Source organism: Oryzias latipes, chromosome 14 (assembly GCF_002234675.1).
Source record: "Oryzias latipes chromosome 14, ASM223467v1".
Taxonomy (NCBI): domain Eukaryota; kingdom Metazoa; phylum Chordata; class Actinopteri; order Beloniformes; family Adrianichthyidae; genus Oryzias; species Oryzias latipes.
In genome coordinates this window covers 7,792,312-7,811,109 of record NC_019872.2, presented here as the reverse complement: position 1 = coordinate 7,811,109, position 18,798 = coordinate 7,792,312, and the positions used below count along the sequence as shown (strand labels likewise).

Below are 18,798 nucleotides of genomic sequence, written 5' to 3'. Positions count from 1 at the left end.
CAAGTCCTGCAGGTCTTCATTCCCAGTACTATAAAAAAAACATGCAGTAAAGTATTTATTTATTTATTTGTGGTTTAATATAAAATGTCTTCAAATATGACGTTTGTCCTGTTTACTTTAGACCCATCTAAATAAATGCAGATGTGAGTTCTAACGTGTTTCCTTCTTGATCTCCATTGTCCAATGGCAGCATAGACTTTTGTTCGTGCTCAGTCTCACTGCTTTGGGCTGCTCTTTCAATTTATTTCCACGTTATCAGGTTAACCCAACTGGTTGTCTGAACTAAGAAAACAAGCGTCATAGCTTCACCCTGGGCTCCATGGATAAAATGACTGGAAAAAAAACAGACTAATCTCTGCACTGGCAATTTGTACCCATCCTGTCTGGCCACTTTCATTACTCAGGACAAGGGGAACACATCAAAGCTCACAGGTTTTACAGGTCACAGTCCTCTCACTGAAGGTACATCCCCAATGCCGTATGTGTGACAGAGAAATTCCTTATGGTTCGTACTCAAAAAGCAATTTCCCCAAATTGTTTTTTTTTAAATCACATGTTTTACAGTGGGGATCTGCTGAAGGCTCCAAACACACATTTTTCCTCTGAGGAATTTGTTTTCCCTTCATGCAGAAACATTTGCATTAATCACTACTTTAGGATTACCTGGAATCAAGATCTAATGCACAATTTCACTTTTTCTGGGACAAGTTTAATCTAACAGAGGCCCAAATATCCCCACTTCTATGTTAATCCCAGAGTTTCCAAAAAAATAGAAGAAGCAGAAGAAAGTTTACAGGAACCTAAAGATTCAAATGAAAAGCCACTGTTTTCTACAGCCTTTTCAAGCAAATTATGGTTGGCAAAATTACATTTTAAGCTCGTAATCCTGTGGCAACACTGTCGCAGGACCCTTCTGCGACACTTTGTGGCTCATTTCTAAAATGTCAGCTGTAAATTGGAAAGAAAAGTTGACAGTGAGAGTCACCGCTTTCACAACAAGTGGAAATTTGCATATTTTTTTCAGTAAAACATGAAACAATTGTGTCTCAATGGCAAGAGACTGTGGCTGTTTTCAAAGAGTTCAATGTCAACGACAACCAGACAAGATATGCTACCAACGAGAAGCTAATTGGTAATGAACAATGTGAAACATTGACAGTAATTTAGGTAAAACCGTATTTAGATGGATTCATTTTCTATGTGAAGGCAAGAAAAGCACATAGCAATAAAATTGTTTATTTGCATTTGACGTCATCTAAATAGTTCAGACTGCTGGTCAAGTCTGAACATTTTTCCCTCATATCTCTTTACTTAATGTTTGGATACACCTGCTCCAGGTATTGCATGCATGATTGTTGGTTGTGCCATTTACTGGTTGTTTACGGATTATCATAATTGTTTTTAGACCAAAACAGTTTCGCTTAGGGAGAGAAAGGTACTTTTTGTGCATATAAAGTGACTTAATTATGTTTTTTTTCCAGTTATACAACACGGTAACTGTTCATTGTGCTTAGCAGTCTTGTAATTGTACACGCAGAGCCAGTTTTTCACTTTTTTTTGTACATTTGGGAATCAAGAATAAAAAAATAAAAAAAACGTACTTTCTGTTCTTTTTCCGTTTCAGTGGTGAATTAGGTCATCTGCCACTGGGCCCCCCTCCTCCCCAACTCTCCCTCTGATCCTCTCCGTGACACCCGACCCACAAAGTGAAATGTGAGTTTAGCCACTTCTAACTCCTCCGTTCAAAAGTCAAAGGAGACGCAACACGGCAGGCAGCAGGAAATTTTAATTGGTGAAAGATTCTCAGTAACCAAAAGATGAACTTTAGTGACAGATTGTAGTACTTCACAATAATATAGAGAAAATTATTAAAGAGCAGAAAAATGAGCACAAATTAGGCCTAATTTCTCATCCACAATAATCCAGATCCTGAACAACTTGAACCAGTGATACATCGCTGAAGAGAAAACCTTTTGTCACAGTGCTTTGATATGGTTATTCGCCGCATTCCCGTTCGTCGATTTCGCATCACGTAGCCAAATGGGGGGATGATCTGATCACTAATATGGTGCAGAAAACTCATTAAGGTTTACTTTGTATTGTTCTAGATGCTACATGCTGCTTGACTTTGGCAGGATCATCAAAATAACATTTTAGCTGGAAACTAAACACAATATCTTGGATTGATCAACTAAAACAGATATTGTAAATAAACAAGAAAATGGCTAAAATATATATATATATATATATATAAGTAGCATGTTGTCCATGGAGTCAAAAAGGAATTCACACAGTGTGCAGAATGACGTTTTATCCTGTTGGACCTCTTCATAAACACTGTTTTTCAGTTTGTTTTAATCGTATCTATGGTGCATCGGACATTCCTGTCAGCTCTATAATGAAGCGATGTCGACGGAAATGTACAGGTGGCAGGCGCAGAAGTCCGTGTCCTCTTTAAAATGAGAAGAAGGCAGAAAACAAAAGCAGGACATGAGAACTGAACACCAGCATGTGCTACTTCTGTGTGTAACTGGAGCTCTGACACAGCGCCTCTCTGAACAACACTTTATTTTCTGTTTATCTTCTGTTCATGAATATTTCGGTTAACATTTTTAATAACTTTACACTCAATTCATCATTGCATCCCTCTGCCAAAGTTCTTTTTAGCTGGTTTACTCTCTAAATACCACAGAAACGACTATTTTTTTCCGTAAACGTCTGTAAATATCTTGCAGCTGAGACATTTTCCTGTCAACATTGAACAGAAAGCGTTTCTACAGAGTAATCCTATGTGTGTGTATTTGACTCATTTGTGAGTCCCTTTAAGTAAAAGTATTTTAAATGCAGAAATATGTTAATCACATACATTGATATGAACAAGAGATGCACAATGTTCAAATGAATGCATTTAACCCAGAACCTATGCAGTCAAGCAGGTGGGAAGCAGAAATTGGAATGGTAGACCTCACAGCTTTACGTTACACAGCACAGCACAGCATGCAGCGTTCTGTAAACAACATCTAGATCTGCACACATTTCCTGGACAGACAGCTAGCTGTGCAGCAGACTCGACCATTAGGCATCATGCAGGGTAGATTGTTTTTTCTTTAGCCGCTTTCTAACAAATGCTCTCCGCTCTTTATGACGAATAGAGCACAAATAAAAATAAATACATTTAAAATGGAATTGTATAGTTTCTACACTCTGAAAAATCAACTTTCCTATAAGCATGGCTTAACTTTACTCTTCAGTATTTTTTAGGAAGTGTATGAGCAGGCTGGGTAAGATTATAGTAATCAGAGGATGCAAAACTTTCAAATGTACTGCAGAGGGAGCGTGCAAGAATGCCATGCAGGTCATGGTTAGTGCAATAAAAAATGTATTAGTTTTGATTCATTAGAGCGTTTGTTAGGAGGGATGAAAAATCTTGATTCCCCATCAAATAGTTCACAGAACTTCCTGGTTTAAAGGGCCTCATTGCTCAGCTCAACTGATTAACTCAACCAGTGTTCATCAACAATTTAAAGCTTCCTTGCATTTATTTAGGACCGGAAAGTTAAACAAAAACTGCCTTTTGTTTCCTTTCATTTTTTTCTGCAGGGAAGTAATATCCACGAAATTAGAAAGATTAATTGGATAAGATGATGTCCTCAATATGAGATTATTATTTTTTTTTTTAGGAAAGTATCTGTGAACTACCGCCTTTGGGCTTAGCAGTGCCCATGCAGCCACCTTTAATTTTGAAAAAGCTCTTAGGAGACAGAGTAAAAAATAAAGCAGACTTACTTCATTCATACCTATGAAACACAACAAAAAGACAAAGAGAACAAAACAGGATCAGAATTTTCATTTCCAGTGTGCACGCACCTCTCAGGTCAACAGTAGCCTCTGCACACAGTTATACTTTATTCACATTATATTACAATCATAAACTTATGACATTCATTGGGGACGCTGACTTTATCATACATTATCTCATTCTTGAAGGTTCTGATAGAGAGCAAAGTATTCAAGACTTTCTGCCACTACTGAGGTCTGCTTTTCTTACTGTACACTTATAAAACAAATGCACAGGAGTCACAGAGTTGTCAGAAACAGTCAACCTTTTCATTAAATACTCTAACTCCATGATAAGACATACGACTGTGAGAGAAAGAGAAAGACGGACTGAAACAAGTCGTGAAGGAGGAGAAAAGCCAGGAGCAGTCCAGTCTAAACCCCCACAGTTCAACCCCCCCCCACATCTCCCAGTAACCCTAATGCCGTACTTTTCCAGGAATGTAGTTGCGGTCGATGGCCTCCTCTTGAAGAAACATGTGAAGACAGCGCTCGTTCTGGGCCAAGGGGTGACCTGCAATTCTGCAGAAACAGACGGTAGAATTATAAAACACAACAATCTACCAGGGTTTGGTGCTTTCCAGAGGATTGGATGAAACTCTGTACACAAGACTTAGGAAAACTCTCCAAACAAAACACACTTTTGCATTTTTAAACTTGCCTTATTCAATTGAACTATAATAATTCACTTTAAAGTAGGGCTGCACGATATGAGGAAAACTCACGATATTAGTGATCAATATTGCGATGATGACATAACTTGCGATACATGGATAAATAGCAAAACAACCAAAAACATAATTACTATTTTACTGCTACAGCTTAAATTAAATAACAGTTAACCCTGGTCTACATAGGAGGCGAAAATGTGACATGAAACAGCTCCATCCCATTGGTGGACATTTTGAGGGTCAAATGCATTAAGAGATTTATTTGATTCGTTAAATACTTCAAGCTGGCATAAGATTGTTTTAGCACATTTAAGGTAACTATTTATTGCAATTTTCGCCGTCTTTTGCTATATGCATACTGCACAGCTTGATATCGCGATAACGATAAATTTGCGATATTTTGGGCAGACCTACTTTAAAGGCATTTTTCCGACAACAACTTGATTCAAAGTTCACATTTTTAACTAGCGTTGTTACAAGTCTACGAGAACTCGGATTTCTAGGATCTGTTCCTTCAAAATTAAGCAGTTATTTGCGGAGTTCAAGATTGGCTGATTTGCATTTTTTTGTAAATATAGTACAGTAAAAATACACTCCAGGCAATCTAATCGCTCTGAAATTCTAAAATAATGTTGTATTTTGAGTATATAAACAAAACAAATTATCCTACTAGTAAAGGTTTAAACTCCTTCAAGTCAAGCTATCAAAGTGTTTTTCACAAATAAAAAAATAAAGACCCTGAAAATGAGACTATAAAGACTATTAGTAATTTTAATTTGTGAAATTAGACAGTTTTGATGTGGATTATTCTGATGCTCATTGTTATTAAAGGAATAATGCACATTAAAAGATAGAAGTGATATTAAATGAATCAACTTTAAATGTAAATAAGCCACCAGCTACAATATGTCATAGTCCTCTGTGCATGTATAAGGGGTGGGAGTAAAAAATGTTTTTTTTCTTCCTCCCACTATCTTTTGGAACTGTTGTTACTTGAAAAATACAGTTTGCTGAAATAAGTTCTGGGAAAAAAAACATTTTGTTTAAATGTAGTCTATAATTTAAACAAAACATATACAGAATATGAAAAGAAACTTCTGAAAATATCCTGTTTAATTATGTGACCTCATATGACTGCCTGCAATCATGGCAGAGAAGTCGCACTGATGCAAATCTTCAAAAACGTGTTTTTTTTTAGTATTTCCACTAAAACGTGTCTGTTGGAAACAGTGTTGTCCGTTTAGATTAAAGGACTGTGGATGTAGTTGTTACAGTTGTTTTATTTAGGTGCTGCTGTGTCTTCATTCACTAGCTTATCATATATCTGGTATGTCTGCAGTCAGCAAAACTTTGAGGATGGAAAGACTGCAAAATATTTTCTAGATGTGCTGTAAAATGATGCAAAGTGACAGAGATGTCTATGTTTTGTTTGTTGCTGAAGTAAACTAGGAATTTGGCATAAAAAACTTTTGTTTAAAGTGATAAATAACCATTTCTCATCTTTAAAAATGTTTGCGATTTTATCCATTATGATTTTTTTTATTCTGATCTCCTGTTGTAAATAAAGGTATAAATGATGGTGTTTATATAAATAATATTTTAAGTTTCATACATTTAATAAAAGACAAACATTATATATATTAAATGGAGAGAATAATGGTTTGATAAATTGATCGATCTTGATTTGTAAATCAAATCGCCAGCTAAAGGACAGTCAGTGGTCAGTTTGTTTTATTGAACAACCTGTTGATGAACTGCTCCAGGCCCACTCGCCGCTCCTCGATGAAAGACTCCTCAAAAAGGCCCTCATCGCCGCGGAACGGCAACTGTCTTTTTAGTGCTTTCCCCGGCAGGGGTGGTACCACAATCTAAACGCAAGACAAGTTTATATGAACAAAAGAAAAAAAAAAGAAAAAAGAGCAGCTGCATCCATACGACAGACACTTTATCGACTAACATTTCTCCACATTTAGATGGAAAGCTGTCGTGACAAAGGACGCCACAGATACGTTTTTATTCTCTAAACAAAGAACCGTTCAAACCTCGCAATGCAAGTATTACTTTAGGCAAGTTAATGTTTTGTAGATGTGTGTCCACTCAGTCACTGTAATTACTCGATTAGGTCGGCCTCCTTCAATTATTAGCCTGAATCGTGTTATTGTTGGCCACTCACCTTACTGTCTCTCTCCAGCTCATTCTTTAACCATTCAAAGTCGCTGTATCTTCTCCTCACACACGAATCCTTCAATTTGAAAATGGGAAGGTTTGTCTACATAGAAAAAAGAAAAATGAGACGATTTCTCTGGTTAAAAGTCACTGGCTTACCAGTTAAAGTGATGGTGAAAGTTACTGTCAGAACAGACAAAAGTTTACTTGTAACCATTTGCAAAACACATGTAAGGCCAAACATACCATCCTGTACATTTATTTGTGATGCTGCTGTGTTTATTATTCTAACAGTTGATTGGAAATTCACAGAATTTTAAGAAATAGCGGAAAAGCAATTAGTCATAGGTGCCAACCTCAGCTATAAACAATGTTTCATGAAAGACCCACTTCGATTAAAATTTAGTTTTTGGTGTCCTTGTGGCATTTTTCCCATGATGGAAAAAAAATAAAAATATATATATATATATATGTAAACACAAATAAAAGCATAAAACTGCATTTCTGAGTATTTCTACATTCAAATTGTCCAGAAGAAGGATCAGACAAAAAAAAAACACAGTTGGAAAAAGCTTGAAGCTGTGATACAGAAGCTATTACAGACAGCCACAAACTCCCTGTTCTGCTTGATTCCAATGTGTCCACTTGCAGACAACTATATCCATCCATCTTTATTTTCATCGTCCGAACTGGCATCAGGCTCAAAACTGTACGGCTGGACAGCTACAGCAATTTTTGTGCACTGATAATGTTAGGTTTGGGGTGTGAGGGGCTGTAAGCCAGCAGGAAACCAGTAAACAGATGGCTGATGGGAAAGGAGCGGGCTCACGCCGCACCAACAGACAACTCTGAGGCAAATTTCTTAAACTACTGCCACTCTGCAGAAAAAAAAAAAGTCCTAGAAAATGACAGGCTTTTTGATTTTTGCTTTAAAAAATTCATCCTTTTTTTTCATCATTCATGAATGAATGAATGAAATGAATTGCTTTAAAAAAATGGCATAATCATAATTAAAAAAAAAACACTGGGAACGCTTTTAAATTAAATCAAAAGACGATTAGAGTGGGACTTTAAAACTATACAAATACTTTTATAATAGTTACAGAATCTGGAGTTATTTTTGTTACATTTGGAAGGGAAAATGGGGAAAGTAGTGGCTAAACTAAAAAAATATATGTTATGTTCTTCCAAATAATGCATTAAAAGTTGCTGTTCGACAAACTTATTCAGAGCTGAGGTACCACTCCGCCATATTTGATTGTGTTAGGGACACAGATTCTGGTTTGAGCAGACAACAATGAACTTTTTCTTTGTAGTAACAGACTGAGGGACATTTTGAGCTGTTATGTCTCGTAATTGTTTGCTGTAAATTTCACAAAACCTAAATGTAAAACATTTTTATTTCCTATTCAAACAAGGCTGGCATTTCTCTACAGTCAATAGTTTTGATCCAACATGATCTTGAAAATGCTTAAACGTTCCCAGCAGACCCAAACGTGAAATACTGAATCAACAGTTGTTGCAGTGTAATTCTACAAGCCACAGTTTGTTGATAATAAAGTTGAGAAACGTTGCTGACAACACTTTTTTAGAGAATGGCGGTTTTGTAATGACCATGTCTATCCTGTGTCTGCTTCCTGAAAATGTCTTAGGAATGTGCCATGTTGGCGATTTTAAGCATCTCCTTGTTACAAGCTGAACAGTTTAAGGGGAATAAATCAGCAACTAGCACTGATGTGGATAGCCAATAAACTACAGGACATTTGTGCGACTAAAAAGGAAAATACCAAAGGAAAAAAAAAAGAAATTAGGACGAAATATTGCCCTTAAAAAAGGTTTAAGTTATTTCAGTTACCCATTTGTTGAAAGAAAGAATACATAGCCTATAGCCAACTATTTCTATTAAGGATAGTTATCAAAAGTTGCTGGAATAAAAAATGGCCAGTTTTTATTGGACGACTTGTGCTGTCTTCTCTGACTTTATTTATCAATTTTGTATGTTATCCACAGCGGTGAATTTAAAACAAGTAAAAGTGTATTTAGTTGAGCATAAGTATGTTTAAAACACGTTTTTTCGTCCAACACAGACGTTCATGAAACTTCTGCCAAAAATAGCACAGCTAGCAAACCAAAAACTAGGCCGTCCTTAATCCCCGCGTGTCCAGTCCTACTTCTGCGGCCTCTGAAGCGACTCTAGGCGGCTACCGTTCACATCACAGTCCCGTTCTTGTGCCGACTTTAGCCTTCCGCCTTGACATGCTAACAGCTCAGCAAAAACATTGTAATTATCAGTTAGCTTAGCACGCTTAGCTAATTCCCCTTTCGGGTAAGACGTTTTAAACCTACCCTCATTCGAACTTCATAAGTAGTGTAACGGTTTCTTCCCACTCCAACGATCTGGGGATCGTAGACATCTATTTCCAGAAAATTGCTCGGGGGACCGTAAGCATCCGTCAGATCCTGGGGCTTAGAATTCAACCGGCGAGTGTCGGCTACTACAGGATCTGTCATTTTGTCGGGCTGTAATTTTTAGATGGCCAGTAAAGTATTAGCGTAAAAACCAACTTAAAAACACGCATACGTCTTAAATCTCATCTGAAGGCCTCAATTGATGACTAAAGCAGATCGGTAGGGTCGGCCAAGTAGCGCTCTTCTTGTTGGGGGCCAGCCGCCCTGCGCCCTACCCTTCTTCTGTGAGGAAATTGCGAAGACTTCAGTTCCGTGTTATGCGGGGCTCTGCACTCCCCCTAGCGGATGCTGCTGTAACTGCAATGGCCTATACCTGGCCTATACCTCAGTCTTTTTTCCATGTTCTTGTGGCGTTTTTTCTCGTTATGAATGACACATGTAAAGAAAATGAAGTTCAAAATTACATTGCTGAGTATTTCTTTAATCAAATCGCTGTGAATCAAGAGCAGACAAAAAAAAGCCTGTAGCTGTGATGTACATGCTACAGTTGGTGGGCCACAAGCTCTCTCCGCCCGATTTCGATGCATTCACTTATAGACGACTAGATCTATTTACGGCTTTGTTTTCTTCGTCTGAGCTGGCATTTGGCCCAAAATGTACAATTGGATGGCTGCGATATTGCTAGCCTTTTTTATTCGCCATGGTAATTTTATGCTGAGGTTTTGACGGGCTGTAAACTAGTGGGACAGCGTGTAAACAAAGGGATGATGGGAAGTCAGGGAAGCTTTTCTCCGTGCCAAAAGTCCCGCCAACAACTCAGAGGCAAATTTCAAAATTTAGTTCTACCGCTCTACAGAAAATCTGTCCTGAAAAAATAACAATGTTATTTTTATTTTATTTTTTTTGCCTGAAAATGGCAAAATCGTAACTAAAAGACCCCTGGGAACCCTTTTACAATAGATCAAAAGAGGACTGGAGTGGGGGGACTTAATGTAAATGTAAACATGTACAGAGGAAAAAACATGATACTTCCTCGGAGTGGAATAAATAATGAAAGTCAATTCAATTTTAGGATTTGTCCAAGAGATAACTTCTTCCACTTTCAGCTTTTTCCCATCAGGGGTTGCCACAGCGAACAAGTCGCATGGTAAACTTGGCAATGTTTTACGCCGGATGCCCTTCCTGATGCAACCTTCTCAAAGCAACCGGGCTCGGGACCGGCACAGAGGTAGAGAAGGGAACAGGGAGCAGCCCGGATTCGAACCCTGGTTCCACGGATGGAAGGCGCCGCAAACCAGCACGAGCAACCGGCTCCTGTCCAAGAGATAACAAAGTACTATAATAAAAATCCTAACATTTTAAATCATTTGGTCCAAAAATGACAACAGACTCCTAGCAAAATGTAAATGTACTAAAAGTATTCTTAGTCAGTGCTAAAAGTGAGGTGGTATAGTTGAATTTTACTTTTTATACTATCTGTATGCTGTAAACCTAAAATGTTCCAAATTTAGTCAGGAGTATTCAGTTAGTATAAATCCTATTCTACTCGTACACATGGTCTACTGTACAATAGACTTGCTATGCTTACACTATACTTATACTCAAGTATACTTGATAAAATAAACTTCAACTGTACTACTTTTTGCTAAGTGGAGAGACACTTGAAGTTAGGTAACGTGGGAAAAAAAACTCTACAGGTAGCTGATAAACATTTTTATTAAAAACCAAAATGAAAGGCAATCATACAAATAAAAAGCAACATTTTAATGGCATATACTGTATGTTTACGTGTGTGATTAGTAATGAACTTAGTCATTTTAAAATAAAGGTAAGACAAGTATTTTTCAGAGCAATTATGTTAAATTTTCAACATGAAAAACCTCAAACAATGATACAAGATGAAGTAAATCTACATTACACATTCGACTTTTGCCCATTGATTACTTACATTCATTCCCTGTTTGCTTAAAGCTGACATGATGATAAACTTTAACATGTTTGGTTGACACATTCTCGTTAAAACCGCGTAACTTGCATATCAATTTCAACTAAATTGTCAGCGAAATATTGTAATATTGATACTCATAGTTTACATAGAAGACTGAATTAGAAACATAATGACATTCATATAAATTGTAAAGATATTTTACTAGAAAAATACTTACATGAAAAAACAGATTTAATACATGTAAAATAGTTATTTTTCATCCAAAAGAAGAGATTTTTTTTTATATTGACGACTGTAAAAAAAGATAAACATTATCTAGGGCGCATTCATAATAATAAAGAGGGCATTGCTTTTTTTATGTTTAACTGCAGCTATAGAGAGTAAAAGCTTTTATTTGGCACATTTGACTTAACTTCCCTCCACTATTCCATCCGAACTGCATAAAAGCTTGAGGATCAGACACTGCTCTTTTAGGACGGTGGTATTAAAATCTGTCACGTTTTACCTGCGGATATATTGCAATGTAAGACTTCCACACATTTATAAAACAGAAAAATTACAAAATAAAAGTACAAATACAAACCTGACACTGATTATTTGCTATTTTTCAAGTAAAGTAAAAAATTGAGTTTCAATTAGATGTTTTTCTTTTGTCGTTTTTTTAATCAAAAAATATGCCTGATCAATAAAGAAATATGCCATTGATTTGTCATTTGTGTTTTTAAAGACTATATATATATATATATATATATATATATTTTAAATCCTTGAACACGAAATTTTAAAGGAAGTGACTATTCGCACGGAATTAGGGCGGGGTTAGGGTTATGGTTAAGGTTAAAATACATGCGGGCACTGCAGCAGTGTGCATTTCGGCCATGTGGCCAACACAAGTGAATAACATCGGCCATTTAAAACAAACTGGATTAACTGTGAAATGATGACTGGTCTCCTTTTTGAAATTGCCGGTCTTTTATTTTGCCCATAAATCATCCAGCAATCTTTTCATTATTGCATTAAACCTGTATTTTTACACCCATGTCAGCCTTTTTAGGGGATTACTAAAATCAACCTTGATTGCTTTCAAATTTTGAACAGAAACCTATGGCTTCTCTTCAGATGAGATGGTGGAGGAGGACAGGGGGTTTGATGAGTCCTTTGGTTCATCCACAGCCATGAAGACGGAGCAGTCGGTCTGATCGGTACTGACTGAGAGGCTCACGCTGTCAACGCTGTCAACGCTGTCACTGTCAGACTGGGACACATAGATGTACTCACGCACCGGGCAGGCCCGCTCATTGTAGTTCGCTTTAAAGCCCTCTTTAAGGTTTTTGGAAAACTGAAACCAGTCCTTCAGAAAGAAGCACAAATGCCAAATGTTATCACATCAGATAATCTGCACATTTGCCACATTTGCTCATTGACTAACAGGATTTTCCCTTTTCTGGTGCTTTCTTTGTTAAGGAATTCTTTAGTTATTTATGGTTGAAGCTTTAAAAATTGTAATAAAAAAAACTTTAAGTTTGCAGATTGTATACATTTAGCAATTTTCTAAGCTATACGCACAGATTTCATGTGAGACCTTTGCCACATTTCAGAAGAGTTACTAACCTCAATATCATGGGTGACCAGAGACGGCTTAGGAACCACAGGGATGAGGATGACTCTGAGCCTGAGATGATGAAGGTAAACATGTTCTTCAAACACTTCAAAGATAACTTTTACTCCCCAGCTGCCAAACTGAATTACAGTGTCTCTTCTTCCCATCAGTTTGGACTAAAACAATGTGAATAAAAATGCTAACTGTAATCTAAATAAAGGCAGGAAACTTTAGCTATTGAGCAGTAAAAATATTTCTGGCAAGTCAGACTACATGTGTGTGAGAGGGAGATATGATACTTTAGCACACATGATCAAAATGATCAAAGGAAAGAACACAAAAGCAATGCAAAATGGATTTTTAAAAAAAGAGATTAAATATATTCGCCCTCACCTTTCGTGGTGCAGCAACATCATGACCAGTAGAATAAGAACAACAGCCCCCATCACTGACCAGATGACTGACCACACAGACATTGAGCCACCCATAACATTTGAGTCTGAGAAAATAAATGAAAGAAATACACTTGGTCAGTGAGTCTTTTCTGACAGAATGTGTACATTAATTAAGAAAACACTTATTTGATATGTTTTCGAAGTTATTTAGTAGAGAGGTTGTAAACGAATGGTCAAATTAGCACTTTTTGTGGTAGTTTATGTTCAAAAATGTGTATTTTGTGCAAAAATAAATAATATCAGCTGTACTGCATTTTCATGCAATGAGAGTAGCACCTGAAAAATGAGAAAGTAATGGCATAAAAAGTGAGAAATATGTCTGATCAATCAAGAAATATGCAATTGATTTGTCATTTGTGTTTTTTAAGCTTGAAATGTTTTTTTTTAAATCCTTAAATACCAACTTTTAAAGGATGTGACAATTCGCACAGAATTAGGGGGTGGTTAGGGTTAGGATTATGGTTAGGGCTAAAATTCATGCGGGGCAGCAATGTGCATTTCAGCCACACGTAATAAATGTGGCCAACTCGTATGAATAACATATGCCATTAAATGATGGTTTTTGTCACAATTCATGATCACACAGCTGACACAGCTGAAATATAAATCATATCAGCTGTGTTGCATTTTTTTCAGAATAAATGTAATGGGAGTAGCACCTGAAAAAAGAGAAACTAAATTGCATAAAACGTGTAAAAAAAAACTAATTTGATCTCAGCAGGGCAATCATAAGTATTTTTTCATTGGACAATTCATTGAACTCACGTATGAGTAAACTAGTTAAAGGGCTTGTAACAAAAGCAAACAGAGCCTTTTCATGTGTGCTGTGTGGAGAACACTGTTCCAGTACATTTAGGAGTCCTACCCGTGCTGTTGTTAGAGCCCCAGATGGCGGGCTCACTCCATTCACTCCAGTAGTCAGGGCCGCCTCCACATGCGTTATCCAGTTTGATCCTCACCTGCAACTCATATCTGGAGTTGCTTGCCGGCAGGTTGATACAATAAGACTGGTCCCTGAAAACCTTGGAGTGCTGAAGAAAAAAGAAGGCTTTAAATGACAGGATGATTGGAAAAAGAAAACAACAGCAAGACAGAAACATGAAAAAATTGATTTAAAAACAAAAGCAAAAAAGAACCTACCTCCCACTTCATTTGTTTTTTTCTGTGGCGGACCTCACTCTCCATACAGTTTTTGTAAGTCTGGTTCCAGTAGAACCACAGGTTTTGGTCGGATCCATATTTGACCGTGACATTGGTTGGTGGGTTTAACTTGACTGTTCATGACACAGATATTTAGTCATACTCAACGTCAGAAACACAGTATTGTCTCATATTAGTGTATTACCGAAACGCACATGGCATATTTTCAGCACGTGCTCACCTTTCGTCTGAAGTTGATGTTCTTGCTTGAGAGCTTGAGAGCTATCATTGCCGTTTTTTAACACAGTATAGAACGGATCAAATCTCTGTGTTTCCCTGTATGGTCGGTTACAGCCAGTGTGTGTGCTGTTTCCTGGCAAGTACTCTGCACATTCAAGCACGGTATCTCCTTTAAACCTATAAATGCAAAATATAACAGAGAGTGTCACCCTAATAACTGATCAGGATGATCCTGTAAGTGTGGAAGAGAAAAACGTAAAGTGACATAAATATCCTCAAGTGATGGCGAATTGATCATTAATTTGATTTTTAATGGATACTGGAAAAGTCACTTGGGTTTTAATATCCCACCATTCTTCTTTTTTTTAAGAGGAACTCATACAAAATTAATTTACTCAATTTAGAAAACAGTTTTAACTCAGACTTGACCGAAACAAATAAAATTATACTTCTGCTGTCATTGTTATCACCATTGATGACAGTTACAGTGGTTCCTATGACCTTAAAAAAAATCTGTTTTCATGAGAAGTTAGTGTAATTGGAATCTACTAAATGTGCATTTTGAAAGATTTCACAAAATCAAAAAGAATACGTTAAAAAAGTTCCAAATAATATATCTTTTCAGTTGAACAAATATAGATGTGAGAAAGAACTCCTAATGAACCTAAAAAAAGGATTAATCTGATTAAAACAGACGGCATAAACAACTAAAACAAATGTTAAAAGTAAAAAATAAATAAAGCACTAAAATGGGACTTAAAAGCTTTTTGAAAAGAGTAAAAAGACTAACACTCAGAGTTACTAACCAGCTGGTAAAGGTATAATTGCCATCTGTAGTCTTTTTCCAAGAACAGGACACATATTTCAAATTCACCACCAAACAGTCCACATCTGTCAAAAACACAAGAAGAGACAAGGTAATTTTGTGATCCAGATTTAGCATGATCAGTAAAAGAAATTATGAGTGAAGTCCTACACTGCAGGAGAAATTTCTTAGCTTTTTCCAAAAATGTATTGTTCTTTTTACATTGTAAGTGATAAACTAAAATGACCACATGCTTTGTTTCCTTCTGCTGTTTAAGTTTGACACAACAAATGCTTTAAAGACCCCTGACATTTCCTAAACACACACAAAAAAGATGAAATAAGCTAAAAAAAAAAGTAGGATTTTGCAAAACAATATCACAGCTAAAATTAAAAACCAATGGCAAAATTAGGACCAATGGCATCATGGCATTATGTAATTCCCAATGAGGTCTAAACTTTGACCTGCCCTCAAACCCCACACAGTCAAATTGTTTTATTTACGGTACTTAATAAGTCTTATTAAGACTCAGTTACAACTTAATAAGCTTAATTGTCTTTCTATATGTCCTCCATTGTTAGAAAAGTAACACAAAAAACACTGTTTTCATTGAATTAGGTATTTAATGTGTAAAACCTTTGTTCTCCATTTAGCCGTACAGCAAATGAAGAGCACATGTGAGCTTTATATGAAATTGTTAAATGGTTTAAATGCTTTGTGTCAAGTTTAACAACCTGGTTGTAGAACTGATTTTAATCTTGTTTGCAGAATTTTTATAGAATCTTTAGCCAAAGTAGGAAGAAATGCAAACTTACCAAGCTTCTTTTGAAATGTTATTTTTATTTAGCTTTGGTTCAACTGCACATAGTAGTAATCATGAGAAGTCGTTGAACATCTGTGCTCATTTTGACCTCCTGACATCTTATGCAGCACAGTAAAAACCTCCTAAAGACACCAAAGCTCATGAGTAAGCTGGTTTAAATGTGTGGCCCCATGATGACGTATACAATGCTAGTCAGTGAAAAAGCAAATGCCACCCACCTTTGACCTGTAAACGCTAAGAGATAGACTCTCAAAATGGTGTCTCAAAGTTAGTTCAGTCTGCTTCCAGTAAGAGAAAACCTACGCTAAAAGCTTTTTTTCTTTTTGTAAAGTGACAGCTTTTCTAAATAAAAAATAACGTTTTTAAGCTTGTCAAAGCAAGCGTCAACTTTTAATACAGGTATATACAGAAAAGCGGCAAGGCAAAGGGAAAGACAGGAAACTTGCTGAAACGGTTGCAGGTTTCCAGTGGTTTGCATTCAGCTTTTAGAGAAGCTGTCAGCCTCTTCTTTTTGATCATTTAGACCACTCACATTTAACTTCTGTTATTTAAGGCCTTTCATTGTCAGAAGCGTCATCCAATCGGTTGATTTGAGAAATGAAATGAAACCAAAAAGTATAACAGTATTCAAAAGTAATTTAGAGGTGACTGCTGTTTTTTTTTGTTTTTTTTCTTACGGCAATGATTAATCAAACACACACACACACACAACCATGTAGCGCCAGAAAGGGAAATGACGTCAAATGGAAATTTACTAAAAAATCTGGAAGAGATGGAACGTAAGTTTTAGAAATAAACTGAAGTTAACAAATGAGCATTGATTATATTTCTATTTTTGAGCTCTCATTCCCCATCAAATTAATTTTTAAACAATTCATTAGCATTAAAAATGAGTTACGTGATTGTAGAGCACAGTTATTCAATTAAATTCAATTCTTTTTCTTTTATATTGCCCAATATTCACAACAACAGTCATCTCAATCGGCTTTATGCCGGTAATTGTATAATAAACATGAATCACAAAGAACATAAATTCATAGAATTCAATAGCTAATTGCTAAACTAAAATAAACAGAGTAAACTGAACTGGGCATCCATGCCCTTACACCCTTCTTCGCAATTTTGACTGATTGTTGACTAATTATTAAGAAACATTTGTAAAAACTCTTTTGAAATCAAATGAGCCCATTATCTAAATGTTTTGGCCATCTCTCAAAAGCCTCCAGGTTCACTTAAACTGACAACAACAAGCAAAACGGTGATTAAAATCCCCCAAAAATTAATATTAAAACAATAACAACAATAAAACAGTTCTTACCGGGAGCTTCTTTGGCCAACAAACACCCATTTAAAGAGAAAAGCATTAATAATAGTGCCAGCATCGTGGCAGACAGAAAGCAGGCAGCTTCTAGAACTGACACATGATCATCTCTCAGTTCCTGCTGTGTATAATCAACTTTACCATCATTGGTTTCATTTCCTGTCAACTGATATAGAGGAAACAAGCTTGTGTAGACCAGCCTGACACTTTGAAAACAGACGGATGACAAAGAATGAACATCAGTAGATGTTACTATCAAGAAAAATGCAAAGGTTCAAAATAAATTAAATGGATTCTTGACTTATAGAATATTAGATTTTGTTTTCATTTCAAGGTATTCTGTTAACAAATTTGATAATGTGAAAAAATGCGACAACTCTTTGGCCACAGAAATTACAAAAAATGTTTTCTCATAAGTAATCAACAATTTAGATGGTCAAGTCACAATATTAGACAAGATAATAGCTCACTTTTTACTTTTTCTGTGATATTTTGAAAATATAGACCATGCGACTATTATTTTTGCAGTAGATTCATGATACAATTCAAAGAATTTTCATCAGGTCAGAACTGTGTGACACCTGTTTTATCTGACCTTTTTTCCCCGTCAAATACTTTCCCCTAATATAATGTCAAAAGTGTGTGGCTGTGTGAGAGCGTGGGGGTTGACTTCCTTTCTGAAACTGTTTCAAAACTAAAAACACCCAGGGACAGCTAAAGTGGGCTTTTCTTGCTCTTTGTGTGCAACATTTTGATTATCTTTGTGTGTGTGTGTGGTGCGTATTAAACTTTAAGTACATTTTCCCGGCTTGGTGACAAATACTTGCACTTGCAGACTGCAGCTTGACGTCCACTTATCTCAAATTCTTTTTTTTAAGAACAATTATTTCTGTGTGCGCGCTTCTGAGTTTTTTTATGTGAACATTGACGCCAAAAAAAGAAAGAAAAAAAGAAAAAAGGGGATTGAACTGATCATTTTCCTCTTTCCTCTTTTTACAGAAAAAAACTAAAGGTAAAGAGGAGTTTTTTGTTATTTTGACTTTGTGCTCAAAAGCGGAAAAATCAGTTATTATATTATTATAATCAATTATTATGTACTGTATTCTTTAGGTTTGGAAAAAATATATATATTTGTGCCGGGCTCTGAAATGTAAAGAAAACAGAAGAAAACAGAAAATCAGGATAGAAAAATAATCAGGATGGTTTTTGATGTACTTTAAATAAATATAATATAAATTAATTAAAAACATAAAGTAAATGCCCGAACGTCCTGGTCTTCCTTTTAATTTCAATCTTTTGCTTGTTACCTTTGCTGAACTTTCACTGGAGTCAAGTATGACAGAAATCCGGTGTAAAAGCCATTTGTCTGGCTATAGCAATCGT

At 36.2% G+C, this 18,798-nt stretch overlaps 2 protein-coding genes across 3 annotated transcripts; both read right to left on the bottom strand.

The window, feature by feature from the left end:
* Positions 1-1,768: 1,768 nt before the first annotated feature.
* Positions 1,769-9,411, bottom strand: snx12 (sorting nexin 12). Of its 2 annotated transcripts, XM_004076139.4 has the most exons (6): positions 9,021-9,411; positions 6,682-6,777; positions 6,252-6,376; positions 4,269-4,359; positions 3,787-3,797; positions 1,769-2,452 (listed from the first exon to the last, which is right to left on the bottom strand). In XM_004076139.4, exons 1-5 carry the CDS (start codon positions 9,183-9,185, stop codon positions 3,792-3,794), a joined length of 483 nt encoding a protein of 160 aa, XP_004076187.1. In that variant the 5' UTR covers positions 9,186-9,411; the 3' UTR covers positions 1,769-2,452; positions 3,787-3,791. The 2 variants fall into 2 exon arrangements, with proteins under 2 accessions (XP_004076187.1, XP_011481509.1); XM_011483207.3 differs by lacking the exons at positions 1,769-2,452; positions 3,787-3,797 and having other exon boundaries at positions 3,855-4,359.
* A 1,370-nt stretch (positions 9,412-10,781) lies between these two features.
* LOC101156347 (cytokine receptor common subunit gamma) lies at positions 10,782-17,544 on the bottom strand. The gene is made up of 8 exons (XM_023962689.1): positions 17,413-17,544; positions 15,273-15,357; positions 14,468-14,643; positions 14,227-14,360; positions 13,952-14,117; positions 13,025-13,130; positions 12,643-12,703; positions 10,782-12,382 (listed from the first exon to the last, which is right to left on the bottom strand). Exons 1-8 carry the CDS (start codon positions 17,474-17,476, stop codon positions 12,134-12,136), a joined length of 1,041 nt encoding a protein of 346 aa, XP_023818457.1. The 5' UTR covers positions 17,477-17,544; the 3' UTR covers positions 10,782-12,133.
* Positions 17,545-18,798: the final 1,254 nt, after the last annotated feature.

Bases quoted from the DNA above. Each gene is read 5' to 3' on its own strand.
- snx12 (XM_011483207.3), bottom strand. From the start codon at position 9,185: ATGACAGATCCTGTAGTAGCCGACACTCGCCGGTTGAATTCTAAGCCC. The intron at 6,778-9,020 runs GTAGGTTTAAAA...TTTTCTATGTAG, and splicing joins CTTATGAAGTTCGAATGAGG to ACAAACCTTCCCATTTTCAA. The intron at 6,377-6,681 runs GTGAGTGGCCAA...TCTTGCGTTTAG, and splicing joins AGCTGGAGAGAGACAGTAAG to ATTGTGGTACCACCCCTGCC.
- LOC101156347 (XM_023962689.1), bottom strand. From the start codon at position 17,476: ATGCTGGCACTATTATTAATGCTTTTCTCTTTAAATGGGTGTTTGTTG. The intron at 14,361-14,467 runs GTGAGCACGTGC...TGTCATGAACAG, and splicing joins ACATCAACTTCAGACGAAAG to TCAAGTTAAACCCACCAACC. The intron at 14,118-14,226 runs GTAGGTTCTTTT...TTTTTTCTTCAG, and splicing joins AAAAACAAATGAAGTGGGAG to CACTCCAAGGTTTTCAGGGA.